Consider the following 14,011-nt stretch of genomic DNA (forward strand, 5'->3'; position numbering starts at 1 on the left):
TACCCTTTAACATGGTACAAAGTAAACCTGTTGACAAGTTTGTTGAAGCACCTCCCCAGTGGTCATCCTTTAAAATGCACCACTGCCTCCTATACGACAATAAAACTATTGTTGGTCCTCACAATGTTCTGTTGTGCCAAAGCAACTCGCCTGAACCAAAACCTTCCTTCCCAGGTCCATCAGCACCAGGACAGGGGCGAGACGTTCCAGTGTGAACTTTGCCCTTTTACCTCCTCCCGCCATTTTAGCCTGAAGCTTCACATGCGCTGCCACCAGCACTTTCCTCGCACGGACATCAAGGTGAAGGAGGAGGCCACCACCGACACGGAGGGCGAGGGTTCCCTGATGGGGGACAGCAGCTCGGCTGACCCGCGGGGGAACGAGGCCTCCCCCCTGCTGTCGGACACGAGGCAGCAGACGTCTCCTCCCGCTGAAGCTTCCTCCAACCACATTCACATCAAGGAGGAGCCTCAGGAGAGAGACCTGTCAGTACTGTCTTCCTTCACCATCTGCAGGGAGCACCCCGGCAGCAGCACCAACTCCCTAGGCCTGTCTGGGGTTGGTATTGGGGGGGGGGTCAGTTCCAGCGCCGGTGCTCCAACCACAGCCTCCATCTTTAGCCCCGATATCACCACCAAGACTGCCACTGACCTGCTTATGAAGCTGTCCGGTAAGTACAAATTTGCAACATTTGCAGCGACAAATGGTTGGTGCAGCCTATAGATATACCAATATGCAAGTAAATATCTGGCAAAAAGGTCACTGGGGAAATCTAATTTTGATGACAATTTTGAACAAGAAATTGCAGGGGGGAAAACATGTTTGTTTTGTGTCACTTTTATCTCTACTACAAAATTGTCAGATCATCACCAAATTAAGGTCAATACTTTTTCTAAAACACATTTTCTTTCCAAAAATAGTAAAAGAAAAAAATCATGCTATTTTTAAGTTGCACTTGATTATTATTATTAGCATTTTTATTATTATTATTATCATTAGTTATTTTATTATTTTGAAAGGGATCTTATTTGGTCGCTTTGGATATTCTTCAGCTCACAAATTTGAAGACTGGTCAAGCAGGTATTTTAACCGGCAGTGATATGAGTTAAAATTTACAAATTATACTCTAACACATTTTTTAATGTGTATGAACTAAAAATTATGAAAGTATGTCTGGCGTGATGAGGATTCAAATTAAACTAAATGACCCAAGGGGTCTATGGAATCCTGAAAGTGGCATTATCATAAATAAATGAATAAAATAATAAATAAATAAATGTGGAAATATAAAGAGGAATAAACAATTGGGAAATATATGCAGAACAATATAGATACATGTGGAAATTCATATAGAAATAAAAATTGGTGTGGATCAGAATTTATTACTACTTTATTTTTTCCACATTTATTTTTTATACATTTTATATTTATTTTCACATTTATTTGGTTATTTATTTCCAAATATATTTCTTTATCTATTTCCATATATATATTAAAAACATATATTGGTTTATTTATTTCCATATACATTTCTTTATTTATGTTCATATATATTTTTATCATTTCTTTCCATATATATTTCTCTCTTTATTTCAGATTTTCCTGAAAAGCACAAACTGTCAATCAACTTGTTTCCGTCAGCCCACCAAGTCCGAGTAATCACTCCCAGATGTATTCGGTTCGGCTCCAACATTCAGTGCATTTAGAGTGATTGTGCCATACAACTTCGTCAATATCTGTATTTGTCAGCACGGCTATTTGGCCAAGACTCTCCATTACAGTTTCCACCCTCATCAAAATAAATTTCTGATTCACCATTTTCCTCCACCCACCGAGCAAGAGTTAAAATAGCTTGTCTGAGTGTACTTCTCAGGCCTTGTTCAAATTCTGCCGTAAGCCATTGTACTTGGCAGCTACAGGCTAATGCTGCGATCAATACACATGGGACCCGGGAAACTTCCCAACTTTCATAATGTACTTCCATGCTATTCACTATGAACGCCGCATTGGTGATTTCCATTTAAGTGACGTCACAGAATAACACGTTGGGGAACTCAGTCCTCAGTTTCCATCTAGAAATTATGAAATGGCGGCCCATTCATTTCCTTAAGCGGAAGTAGGAACTTTCCAGTTTCCAGTTGTCCTGCTGCTTGGACTTAGTGGGTGGACCAAAACAATTTGATTGACAGTTTGTGCTCGTCAGGAAAATCTGAAACAAATACAGAAATATATATGGAAATAAATGAATAAATACACGTTAAAATATATATGTAAAGAAATAAAGAAATGGAAATAAATTAATTCATGAATAAAACAAAAATATGGAACTAGATAAAGAAATATATTTGGAAATAAAATACCAAATAAATGTGGAAATAAATAAAAAAAATTAATGGAAAAAATAAAGCGGTAATAAATTCAGATTCATACCAATTTATGTTGCTATAATCATTTCCAGATTTATCAACCCTTTTCTGTATATATTTTACAATTGTTATTTTATTCCTCTTTATATTTCCACATTTATTTATTTATTATTTTATTCATTTATTTATCATTGTGGCACTTTCAGGATTCCATAGGGCTCAAGCTCCCATTTTGGGAAAACTTCCATGCTGCTGGATGGTCCTTAAGCAAGGAGTCAATGCTGTTCTATAGCAGATTATTGTCTATAGCTGAAACTGTGCTGTGACCATGGAGGAAGGGACACCAAATACAGTGTCCAACTATAGTAGGCATAGTAGTATAGTAGTAGTATAGTAGTATTGGCGGAACAAAAGCCTTTGTTTTGTTCGGTTTGTTCACATACTTTTCCCCATCGAAGCCTAATCTGGAAAAATAATATACTGTTATTGGTACTGGTTTGGTTTGGAAGCAAATTATATTTAGGTAGAGGTATAATTTATGGCCCTAGAAATTCTACTTGTCACTGAATCTTATTGAATATTACAATGTAGAAATTATCTTATGTTTCTATTTTGCTATTCCCTACATCTTTTAGTTATTTTTTCAATGTCAAGCAACACTACGCAGCTTTTTTTTTACCTTAAAATAACAGCTTCAAAATCATTTTGATGGTACACTGACTTGTAATATGGAGAATACTAAAAAAAAATTGCGTTACAGCACTCCGTCACTTCCTTGATGTTTCACTCAGGGTTTCCCTTAGCCGGCCATTACTGTATCATTTTTTTGCCTGGTAAAATAAAATAAAAAATCAACTATAAATTATAAACTTGTCGGTCAATATGTCCGGTAATAATGCTCATACAAAATGTAGCTGCTCCACCTACCCGACGGAGAGGATGAGCCAGTGGTGTGCCCAACACTGGACCTCAGGCGGCACGCCAGCCCTGGCTTTCATTGCGCCACAGGGTTTGTTTCGCCGATCTGCCAGGCCGAGCACATCCGGTACCTTCACTGGTAGCAGGGGGCCGATCCCCGCGCCCTCTCTCCTCGTGGCTCCCCCAGAGCTCCGGGAAGCGGCGAGGTCCGGGCAAGGGGCGCTGTAACCTAGGTGTACATTATATTTGTGTTTGTAATAGGGATGCCACGGTGAGGAATTTTTCCCACCAGTTTAAAGTCATGACAACAGGGGGGGCGCAATGCACAGCCACTAATTACAGATGGAGGGAGACAGGTCCCGATCTGTACCTGATCTAAGGTCTCCTATAGCCTTCTCTCCTCTCCTATGTGTAGTGAATACTGACAGACTGCGGGAATGAGACTGAGACTGACAACGGTGATGAGATGAGAAGTATACAGTGTATGTAGTGTATATATAGTATATGTAGTGTATATAGTGAATGCAGTATATAAAGGATGATGCGCAATTAGATGCTTTGCACTGAGACGCAGCGCCCACGTTGCGGTATTGTAGCTGGTCGTAAGTCCGAACGGTCATTAAGTGAGGTGTGTGTGTGTGTGTGTGTGTGTGTGTGTGTGTGTGTGTGTGTGTGTGTGTGTGTGTGTGTGTGTGTGTGTGTGTGTGTGTGTGTGTGTGTGTGTGTGTGTGTGTGTGTGTGTGTGTGTGTGTAAAAAGCAAAACGGTGGTGGGCAAGTAATTTAATTGGTGTACGCCCGAACATCGTGTAACACCCATAACCGCGGCAACACTAGTTTGTAACATAGACTGTTGAGACCTGTTCAGATTTGTTTGTAATATAAATTATTTTCGGACACCGCTGAGTTTTACGACAGTTGTGTAAAAGCAGAAACCAGAAACTGTAGGGGCGCAAATACCAAAAGTTACATAGTGCTGCTTTGAAAGGAATTATAGAGGTGTTTTTTTTTGTCAATGTTTGTAATGCCTTTTTTGTGCAATAAATTACTCGAAGTTTCAACAAGTTGCTTTTGGAGCGGTTTTGAAAACTACCACAGACTGGCATCGCTACCTTAGGATTCTGTAACGGTTATAATAATTATAATAATAATGTCAAAATATTATTTACAGATCACTGGAAAGTCTTGGCGTGACACCCCTTATAAATGCGCTACAATTGCACCAGCTCTCTGAACACGATCGCACACAGCTGCCTTTTTTATTTTATTTTTTATTTTTTGGTCTCCGGGCAATTACCACCAGGTCTCTGCAGACGGTAATAATTTCACTCTAACTGCGTGTGGTTTTTAGCGCTGTGTGTTGACTTGGATGTTTTTTTGCAACAAGGCTCATTTGCATAGAAAGGGGCCAATTTTGCACCAAATGTATGAATAATACCTAATTTAAATACGTGCAAATAGCACCGGCACACAGAGACGCTATTTGCTTGGCAGCACAGTTAGCGGTGCATTTCACCGTTTGCGATGGTTGTGTTTTCTGTTATTTGCACCCGTTTAGCGGCCGCAATAGCTGAACAATCCTTTTGTGAATTCGCCCCTCAGTGCTGTGAACAATTGAAATGTCAACAAAATGAATACATATGGTGAAGGCCTTTACCATTTTCAGTTAACTTATAGTGCTTTGTCATTTTCCCATTGTGTATTTCTCAAGTGTCCTATATCTTTGGGTTCTCATGAACGTGCTCACAGTGCCTTAGTGTCTAGCTTGTGCATCATTGGCTGGAATGTGACCTCAAGTGTCGTGTTTTAAAGTAATTTCTACTTGTAATACATTGATTCAGCTATTCTATTGGTTTTCCAAAACAAACTTTACAAATATGCTGTGCTAATGAATATCTGGTCCTCCCAGTGTTTAGATGCACTCCACCATGTTGCAAAATATCAAAGGAGGGCCTTTTTTGAGACGATGGCAAGATTGATGGGAAAAGGTTGACCAGGGTTCAGCGCCGGGGTCGGGGCGATGGCTGCCACTCTTCCACTTAATGCCGCGTAATTAGATTGAGATCTCGAGCGAGGAGGGAATGAAAAAACCCTGGGAACATTAGATTAATTAAAAATTTATGCATAATTCATAATTAAAAAGGAATTCATAATTTGAAATGATTAGCGCCCTCAGTGCCATCCCATGACCCGGCTAGGATGCGCAGGAACTGGGACCGCTTAGTTAAATCCCCTCGATCTTACGCGCTCCGGCTCCCCCGCCGATGCCCCCACGGGTGCCAGTCGCGCTTCACCCACTGACTGCACAATCAAGCCCAAGTGACTCCCAGAGGAGCCAAGATGGCTGCTCACAATGTCAGTCCAGTGTCAAGCGGCGGACATCTTAGTCAGGCCGTCACTCAAAGAGAATGGGCGAGTATTTTGAAAGACAAGACGAGAGGACGGTGAACCCAAATGGGTGGCGACGGTTTTTAATGAATGGATTTTTTTTTTTTTTTTTTTTTTTTTTTTGATTGTTCTGTTCATCCCTTGTTTGAAGCCACTTTTAGAATGAGGGTCATACAGACGTAAGAAAAGCTGGGCTCAGATCTTTGGGAGACTTAGTCGTGCCACAGAGCACACACAGAGAAAAAGGTGAGGAAGTTCCTCCCGGGACCTCTAGACTCCATTTCTTTTGACCTCCCTGCCAACCCAGATTGAGTGTGTACACGAGCAGCTCATCTCTCCTGCTTTTACACTGCTGTCTTGGTGCCTCAATCCCATAAGACCTGTGTGTGTGTGTGTGTGTGTGTGTGTGTGTGTGTGTGTGTGTGTGTGTGTGTGTGTGTGTGTGTGTGTGTGTGTGTGTGTGTGTGTGTGTGTGTGTGTGTGTGTGTGTGTGTGTGTGTGTGTGTGTGTGTGTGGAAAGAGAGGGAGTAGAGTATAAACAGTCATTGAGGGTAAAGCTAAAAAAATGCAGCCAATGTGACAGCAGTGAATAAGATGTAGGGAAGAGGCAAAAGAGGGTGTTGCTTCTGAGTTCCCCAGGCACAAAAAAAAAAGTGAACTCTTCCTGACCTCTGACATAATCAGCATATCATTTTTGGGTTGCCCTGCTTTCCACTGGGTGTTAGACCGATCTCCTTTGATTTTTATCCTTGCACACTGACACAACCGTCAGCTATCTGGTGTGATCCACATTCTGATTCGGAGATGAAAGCAACCGAGGTACTTTGAAATGCACGGCCCCAGCCCTGCACTCAGCGGACTGTGAGTTAATAATGACAGTGGGCATTGCACAGCCTCCAAACACCACCCCATGCTCGCCTCGCTGACACGGGGACAGCGAGCCTAACCCTGCCCTGGTGTGAATAATTGGCATGCAGGGGGTTTTGGGAGGTGTCATATCTGTCGTGGTGCTGCTGTTCTTGTCTTATTTATGTTTTCCTGGGAGACAGCTTCTCAGGGTTGCACAGGGTTTTTTCCCTCAAAAGAGATTGCTTTGCAATTACTCAGAAGTGTCTTGCTTGGCCAATTATTTGCACCGTGATGGAGCATTTGTTTCCCACAACCTACCTACTTTTTTTGTTTTTATCATTATTTGTTCATCAGCAAGTCGATGGATGGTTTAAATATTGTGACTAGACTAATTGTCAAGTTTTGTCTTTTCTCCAGCTGAGCCGTCTATAATGTGTTGGCATTTTCTTTGCAGTCCAACTTCACATGAGCACACTACTCAGCATGGCCCTTTATTGTGTGACCTCTGGTCCATACATCCCCACAGCAGCCATCAGTATCACTGTCCAGTGTCTGCTCTTGCTGTGTTCTCAACCTGCCCCATGTACTTGTTTTTTTTTTTTTTTTTTGTTGTTTTTTTTTGTCCTGGAGAAAACAACTGATTGTTAGAGGGGGAGCGGGCCCCCGTGACAGAGGTGGAAAGCTAATGAAGTTATTTGACGGCAGCCCTGGACACGGAGCAAGAGGTGAGGCAGAGTGGACAAGCGCCTGGCAGTGAGACAGATGAGGCAAGAGGAGAAGCGTAGCGAGAGCGAGAAATGGAGAAGGGGTGAGAGAGAGAGAAAGGAGGCAAGAAGGAAATGGGATGGGGGAGGGTATGGCGGTGGTAGGAGCGTTGGTGGCAGGTGTCATCCGGGTGTGATAACACGAAGACAAGCTGATAATATCGTCAACCTTGGGCCAGAACCAGCCCTACACTACTTTACACGGGGAGCCGTGCTACATATTCACACGCTGCTCGAACCTCCAGTCATCCAGAGATGACCGCTCCCTCTTCAGATCTGTGACACCCCGTCACACTGAGGGGATTGGAATCAGGAAATGAGATCAGACTGAAGTCTTAAATGTGAACACCGCAGTGGAGGCTGATCTTTATTGCTTAATTTGGATCCCACAGCATTTTGTTTCGGGGCAGTTTGCCTGAAGGAACAACACAAACTTGACCATTTGATTAGGCTGCTAAATAATTCAGTGGTCTCTGTTACATGGATTCTGAGTAGAAATGCACGCTATTTATAGTGACAATCGGAAAGGTCATCGGAGAAGAGTGACTTTGTGAGTGAGTGCAATTCCCTGCGTTGCTTTTGTTCTGATGAGGCCACAGAAAGGTAGGATTTGTGACTGAGTCTGAGGGTTTGCACTAGCGGCTAATGTGTATCACAGCTTTCACAATTTCTTTTACAATACAGCATGTCTCCAGTATGATACCTTAATGTGTGGAAAGCGTAGCTGACTGTAGACTGTATTTGTCTGTAAATGTGTCATTGTAATTGTGTGTGATAGTGTGTGTAACACAGCGGCCAAGTGCGCTGTCCCTGTCTGATCCGACATGGCCCAACACGCTTCTAATTAGAGGACGTCCTTCCAGGTGCTGACCAGGTTATACTTAGCCTGCCCGCTGACATCTGACGGTGTGACATTTCCAGCTGGTGCCGCGTGCGACCCCACACCACTGCCCCCTAACTTGAAGGTCACTGGCCCCATCGCTGCCCCCGCCCCCGCCCCCTCCACACACACCCCACACCCGCCCTCAACTCCCCCCGTTTGACCCCCCCCCCCCAGTATGCCATGATGTGGCGCTGTGGCAGTGTGGCATCGCATGGGTGGTCAAGACACCAGCAACTGTTCCCCTTTTCCCGCCCCTTATCCTCTGTTCCTGAACCCTCTCTCTGCCTCCAGCGTGGATCATCATTAATCAGAGCTGCCGGGGCCGGCACAAATTGATGATGCGGGCAGGGGCCGGCAGGCCTGCGGTGGCTAGAGATGTTAGGTGTGATGGCAGGGTGAAGAGTGGAGCAGATCTCTGCTGGGGACAGAGAAGACCGGACAGTGGTCAGCTCAAGAGTGATGGCTCTTTTGTGTGTGTGTGTGTGTGTGTGTGTGTGTGTGTGTGTGTGTGTGTGTGTGTGTGTGTGTGTGTGTGTGTGTGTGTGTGTGTGCGTGCGTGCGTGCGTGCGTGCGTGCGTGCGTGCGTGCGTGCGTGCGTGCGTGCGTGCGTGCGTGCGTGCGTGCGTGCGTGCGTGCGTGCGTGCGTGCGTGCGTGCGTGCGTGCGTGCGTGCGTGCGCCCTTCTAGCTGCAGATCTTCATCCAGCCACAGCACCTAAATATATAAAAACACTCAAATTGTATTTTGGCATTTAGGAATATGGCTTCTTACTGGCTAAAGTGGCTTATAAACAAATGTACCTCCCACATACAGTTGCTAAATCTTCACTCATATTAGATTTACAAGGCCTAATTTAAAAGTGTGCGCAATCCCTGCAGCCATCAACGTTACCGACAATACACAATTTTTTTTTTAAATATATTTACATTTCTTGTCACGGACAGATGGTATTAAGTCCCCTTTCTTTTAAAAGATTTGTGCTGGTCTGTGCAGCCAAGAAAAGAGCAGTTCCCATGCCTAGCTCTTAGCTTCGATGATTACTGGTCCAGTCATGCTCCAGCCGTGGGTGGCGTTACTCCTGAGCGGGGATGGTTCTAATTGTACTGAGGCCCCGTGTGACGTCCCAGGGGGAGAGGAATCTGAACGGCTTGTTGACTCACATGTTTTATGAAACAGACAGCTCAGAAAAAAAACGGACCGGGTTGTCTTATTTCACCGTTTGTGTCTTGGTAGGCCCATCAGAGACCCAAATATATGTACACAAGCACTGAAAAAGTGAGTTTTTCATAATAGGTCCCCTTTAATGAGGTGGGGCAGGTTTAGGTTAAGTTTTCAGGCTTGAATTGGATATATAAGACAAATGCTAATAGGAAATTGGCTTCACTTTTACATTTGAACTTTTTTTCTGGGCAGTTACCATTCCCAAAAAAAGCGTAATCTAAATATTGTGTGCCCATCCCCCTTCTCATGATGTGTTAAGTGTCATGTGAAGTGGTAAAAGACACAAAGAGGGGCACTGGCCCCGCTGTTCTTTTCTTGGCGGCTATCGGAAGTTGCTCCATGTCTAATTATTAATTATTCATCTAAGGCGGATTAAATGTGGCCCAGTTTCTCCTGCAGATGACTTTGGAGCAGAGGCACCCGCACGACTCTTCACTCCTCAGCCAAGGCTTTACAACATCCATATATATGAGATAAGATTTTGTCCAATTGCTATCTCTCCGCACGAGAACAGAAATTATTTAAAGGGCAATCGCGGTCACTAAAGAATGTGGTCGCAATTGCCCCGGTGCACGACAGTCGACTGAAGTATTCTCACAATACAGGATAAATGTAAAAGATTCTGATGCCAATCACCCACATGGATTGTCAATGATCTCAAAATAAGTTTTAAGTTAAAGAATGCCAGAGCTGTCTTAAGTTTCATAAAAGGTGATTGAGAAAGAGTCAGTGGTAAAGAACAGAAAACAAAGACAATAACAAAGCACGATGGAGTTTAGAACAAAGTTCATAGCGATGAGAGAGAGAGAGAGAGAGAGAGAGAGAGAGAGAGAGAGAGAGAGAGAGAGAGAGAGAGAGAGAGAGAGAGAGAGAGAGAGAGAGAGAGAGAGAGAGAGAGAGAGAGAGAGAGAGAGAGAGAGAGAGAGAGAGAGAGAGAGAGAGAGAGAGAGTGTGTGTAGTGGATGCCCTGCAGACCTGGAGGAGGACAGATTCAGTCATGAGGTCCTACCATCTGTGCAGACCCACAGTGTCCCGGCTTTGATGTGTGGTGGAGCACTCAGCCCTGAAGACAAGCGAGAGCCTAGTACACCTTTGACTCGCTGTAATGCTCCATACGTGTTTTGCACACCACATGAGTATTGACTTTTTGATAAATGGCAACACATCCATTTATATCCTCACTTATATATAAATTATGTATGTATGTATGTATGTACTGTATGTATTATTCACTTATGTATAATTTAAGCTCATGCATTTTTTAAAGGTGATTTAACTTTCCGATGTCCTTAAATATCATTCATTGTTTAGCTGTCGGTGATTATTTTTGGAGTTTGATCGAGTAGTGTCTCACAAATAGCGATGTCGTCTTGGCCCGTCACATATATACTTGTGCCAAATTCTGATTGATCTGACTCAATAGTGCTTGTATATTTTAAAAACCTGTTTGAAGTGACAATCCTTTTGTTTTCTTGGTCACTTGAGTTGGGGATATTTCTTAATTTCAGGGTGCTTTTCTTTTTTTGTGAATGTTCATCCATATTTTGACAATTCACTGACCACAACTAGCTACGCTGCTTTATCAAATTCAAATTCACATCGGCTGCCTTTCACTTCTTGCACTTTTATAATCTCTGCATTCTTACCAGGAAAGGCGGACCCCGCCACCAACAGTGGACAGTTGCTGTTTCTTATAATGTGCCAGCTAAAACTGTGTCAAAAATGTGATTTAGTATCAAAATACTCCTATGGATTACCACTTTAATGGTTCTTAAAGGTAGAGGCTGGGCTTTGTCGGATTCAAAGCCACCAACTGCCCTCTTGACAAAAAAGCCTGTTGTTTCTGGGTTTTAATTTAACCAACACTGGTAAAATCAAGTTCTTCCTTTTAAGTTTTCACCAGTCATTTAACCTCTTTCTTTGGCTTCATATTCCAGCGGCCAATCAGAGGGAGGCTCTAAAGTCCCCATTCCACCTGAAGGAGGAGCCCCAGGCAGAGGAGGCCTTGAGCCCCAGGCCTGCCTCCCGGTCCCAGACCCAGAGCCAGGGTCAGCCAAGCTTCGCTGCTGTCCTCTGCCAGGATGGTCCAAAGGTGGCTGCAGGAGCCACTGAGCGCCCAGGGCCCCTTAAACCCAGGGAGGGAAGCCCCATTTCCAAGAATAGCCTCCTGAGCCAGGATATAAACATTAAAGTGGCCTCAGAACTGCTGATGAAACTATCAGGTGAGTGTGTGTGTGTGTGTGTGTGTGTGTGTGTGTGTGTGTGTGTGTGTGTGTGTGTGTGTGTGTGTGTGTGTGTGTGTGTGTGTGTGTTTTTGCCCGTTCATGTGCCTGTGCATGTGCCTGTGCCTGCGCGTGCCTCTTGTTTATGGAGGACAAATATCAGTTCCAAAAAAAGATAATCAAATAACTCAACACAGTAGTTATCTTAAAATTCTACCTTCTCACAAGGGTTAGGGTTAGGGAAAACGAAAACAAAATTAACTAATGAGTACTAAACTATATTTTGAAATTTGTGTAAAATGTTAAAACAACCATTCAATATGAAAATATGAACTTCTCTCAATATCAAAAAAACAATAACCTGCTTGTGAGGAGATGGTGTCTGTGGGTCTGGCCGTGGCCTGCTCCAATGATATTAGTTGTATCATTGATGGTCTCTTAGTGGCTCAGGTCAACCAATAGCAACACAGAAGGCCCGCTAGATGTCGGAGGTTGTGTTTTTGACCATCATAAAAGGTTTCTTTGGTTGTTTCTTTTTATTTTTCTTCTATGATGGCCTACTTCAGAAAGCTAAAATTGAGGGCTCCACATAGGTTAGCAAGGGCTACTGGTGGAAAATAAGCTCGTGTTGTGAAAGTCTTTGTTTTTCTGAGGCCTCTGCTTCAGATTATGGCTGCAAAGCCTGTGTGTCCCCCTGTGGCAGTATAGAGGTCATCCTCGTCTCGGCCCTCCATTTTCTCTCCTTCCCCCTGTCCATCTACGGTTCACTCCATTCTAGGTTTTGGTGACAGATGGGTGATAGGCACAGGGTCAGTTCTTTTTTTTGTGTTGTACCATCAATTGTGTTGTTTTTTTTTTCCCCCCTCTGTTTTTTCCTCCTATGAAGTCCCTTTCCAGACAAAGCAAAACCCATCGATCGCACTGGGTCTACCTCGATAGTACGTTGCACCTTAGACTGAACCTTGTCTTGCCTCAGTGGCCTGATGTGTATTGAAAAGAAATTTAAACAATGTTTGAGAATCACCTTGACTAAAACGTGTGTATTATAAAGGAGTGTTTTTAACCTGGTACCAGACAAAGTGAATTAGTCTAAACTAGGGGTGGACAAAAAAATCTATTCAAACCAAGGTATGAAATACTCTGCCACAAGTATTTCAATGCTAATACTCGTAAGACTGTGCACTTTGGTTTACCTTGTTACCTTATCCCTGGTTTGTAAAATTCTGCATAACCGACTGCACTTAAAAATGCATTGCTTAATATAGAATATGATTAATTGCATCAAGCATGTTTAGCATATTTCCCCTTGCCTTTACTGTGGCGCCATGGTTATCATTATAATCCTTATAACCAGTTTTATTCTGCCTAGTTGTCGAGTAGTGGTTGTCTTTTTTGCAGCAATAAATGAATTGCTCTTTTATTTCATTTCAATTATTTCACATTTTGTTTCATTGGTAATGAAAGCTTAAAGCGGCTCTGATTGTTTTGTTTTAGCCTCCATCCAAAAACACTATTGAGCGCCAGGTCCAGTTCAAGTGTGTCACAGTCAGGTGTTTGTCCACCGCAGTCTGCTGGAGTGTGTCTCTTATGCCATCAAAAGCATAATTTGCTCAAGTATGCATCATTATGTACAGATACAGCAAGCTTATGAATTACACAATGTTTAGAAATGGATAGACAGGGCATCATATTGCAGTTATTATTTTCAGTACACATATATTTTTGTATATCTGTGTGCCTCTATATGTGTGTGTATATGTGTACGTGTATACACCGCAATATTGTGCCTGTGAGGCCATTTTGAGCAGTCTGCATTTGGTAATTATCCAGCCAAGAAAAATAATCATCATCATAATAACAAGGTGGATAATCAAGTTTGGAAAATGGGCGCACACAGCCATGCATATGCACTGTATATGCATCCAGAGCACGTAGAAAAGATGGAGCGCATGGTGATGTGAGGGCAGCCCAGTGGGTCGTCTCTCCAGCCGTAGCCCCTCTTCCCTCTCGCCTATGTGTAACATGCGTGACAGACACTTCACGCACTGGCTGCCATTGTTCTCCCTGGGTCGGCTGGTGTTCGGAGTGACTCGCGCTGGCTGAGAGCGCTGCGCTTTGGACACATGTGCTGCACAGCTCACCGACCCCCCAGGTCAAATGTGTGTGTGTGTGTGTGTGTGTGTGTGGGGGGGGGGGGGGGGGGGGGGTGTTCTGAAAACAATACAATTTATCTATTTTAATCGGATATCCCAGATTATATCAATTCCAACCTATTTGTTCATGTGTGCTGTGTGTGTTTGCATGTCTCCTCTATGCTGCCGCTGCCTTTTTTTTTTTCTTTGTTTCATCATCCCTCCCTCTCTTGCTTTCTCCCTCTCTCTCTTGCCCTCTCCCTCCTTCCTG

At 43.4% G+C, this 14,011-nt stretch overlaps 1 protein-coding gene across 1 annotated transcript in view; it reads left to right on the top strand.

The window, feature by feature from the left end:
• Positions 1–14,011, top strand: part of znf827 (zinc finger protein 827) — a gene marked incomplete at its 3' end in the record, with an annotated part of 76,158 nt that overhangs the window by 32,249 nt on the left and 29,898 nt on the right. The window contains exons 4-5 of the mRNA XM_079998959.1: positions 175–670; positions 11,324–11,608. Of these exons, the coding sequence (XP_079855085.1) occupies positions 175–670; positions 11,324–11,608 (781 nt within the window). The remainder of the gene's footprint in view (positions 1–174; positions 671–11,323; positions 11,609–14,011) is intronic.

Source organism: Zeus faber (assembly GCF_960531495.2).
Source record: "Zeus faber genome assembly, chromosome: 4".
Classification (NCBI taxonomy): domain Eukaryota; kingdom Metazoa; phylum Chordata; class Actinopteri; order Zeiformes; family Zeidae; genus Zeus; species Zeus faber.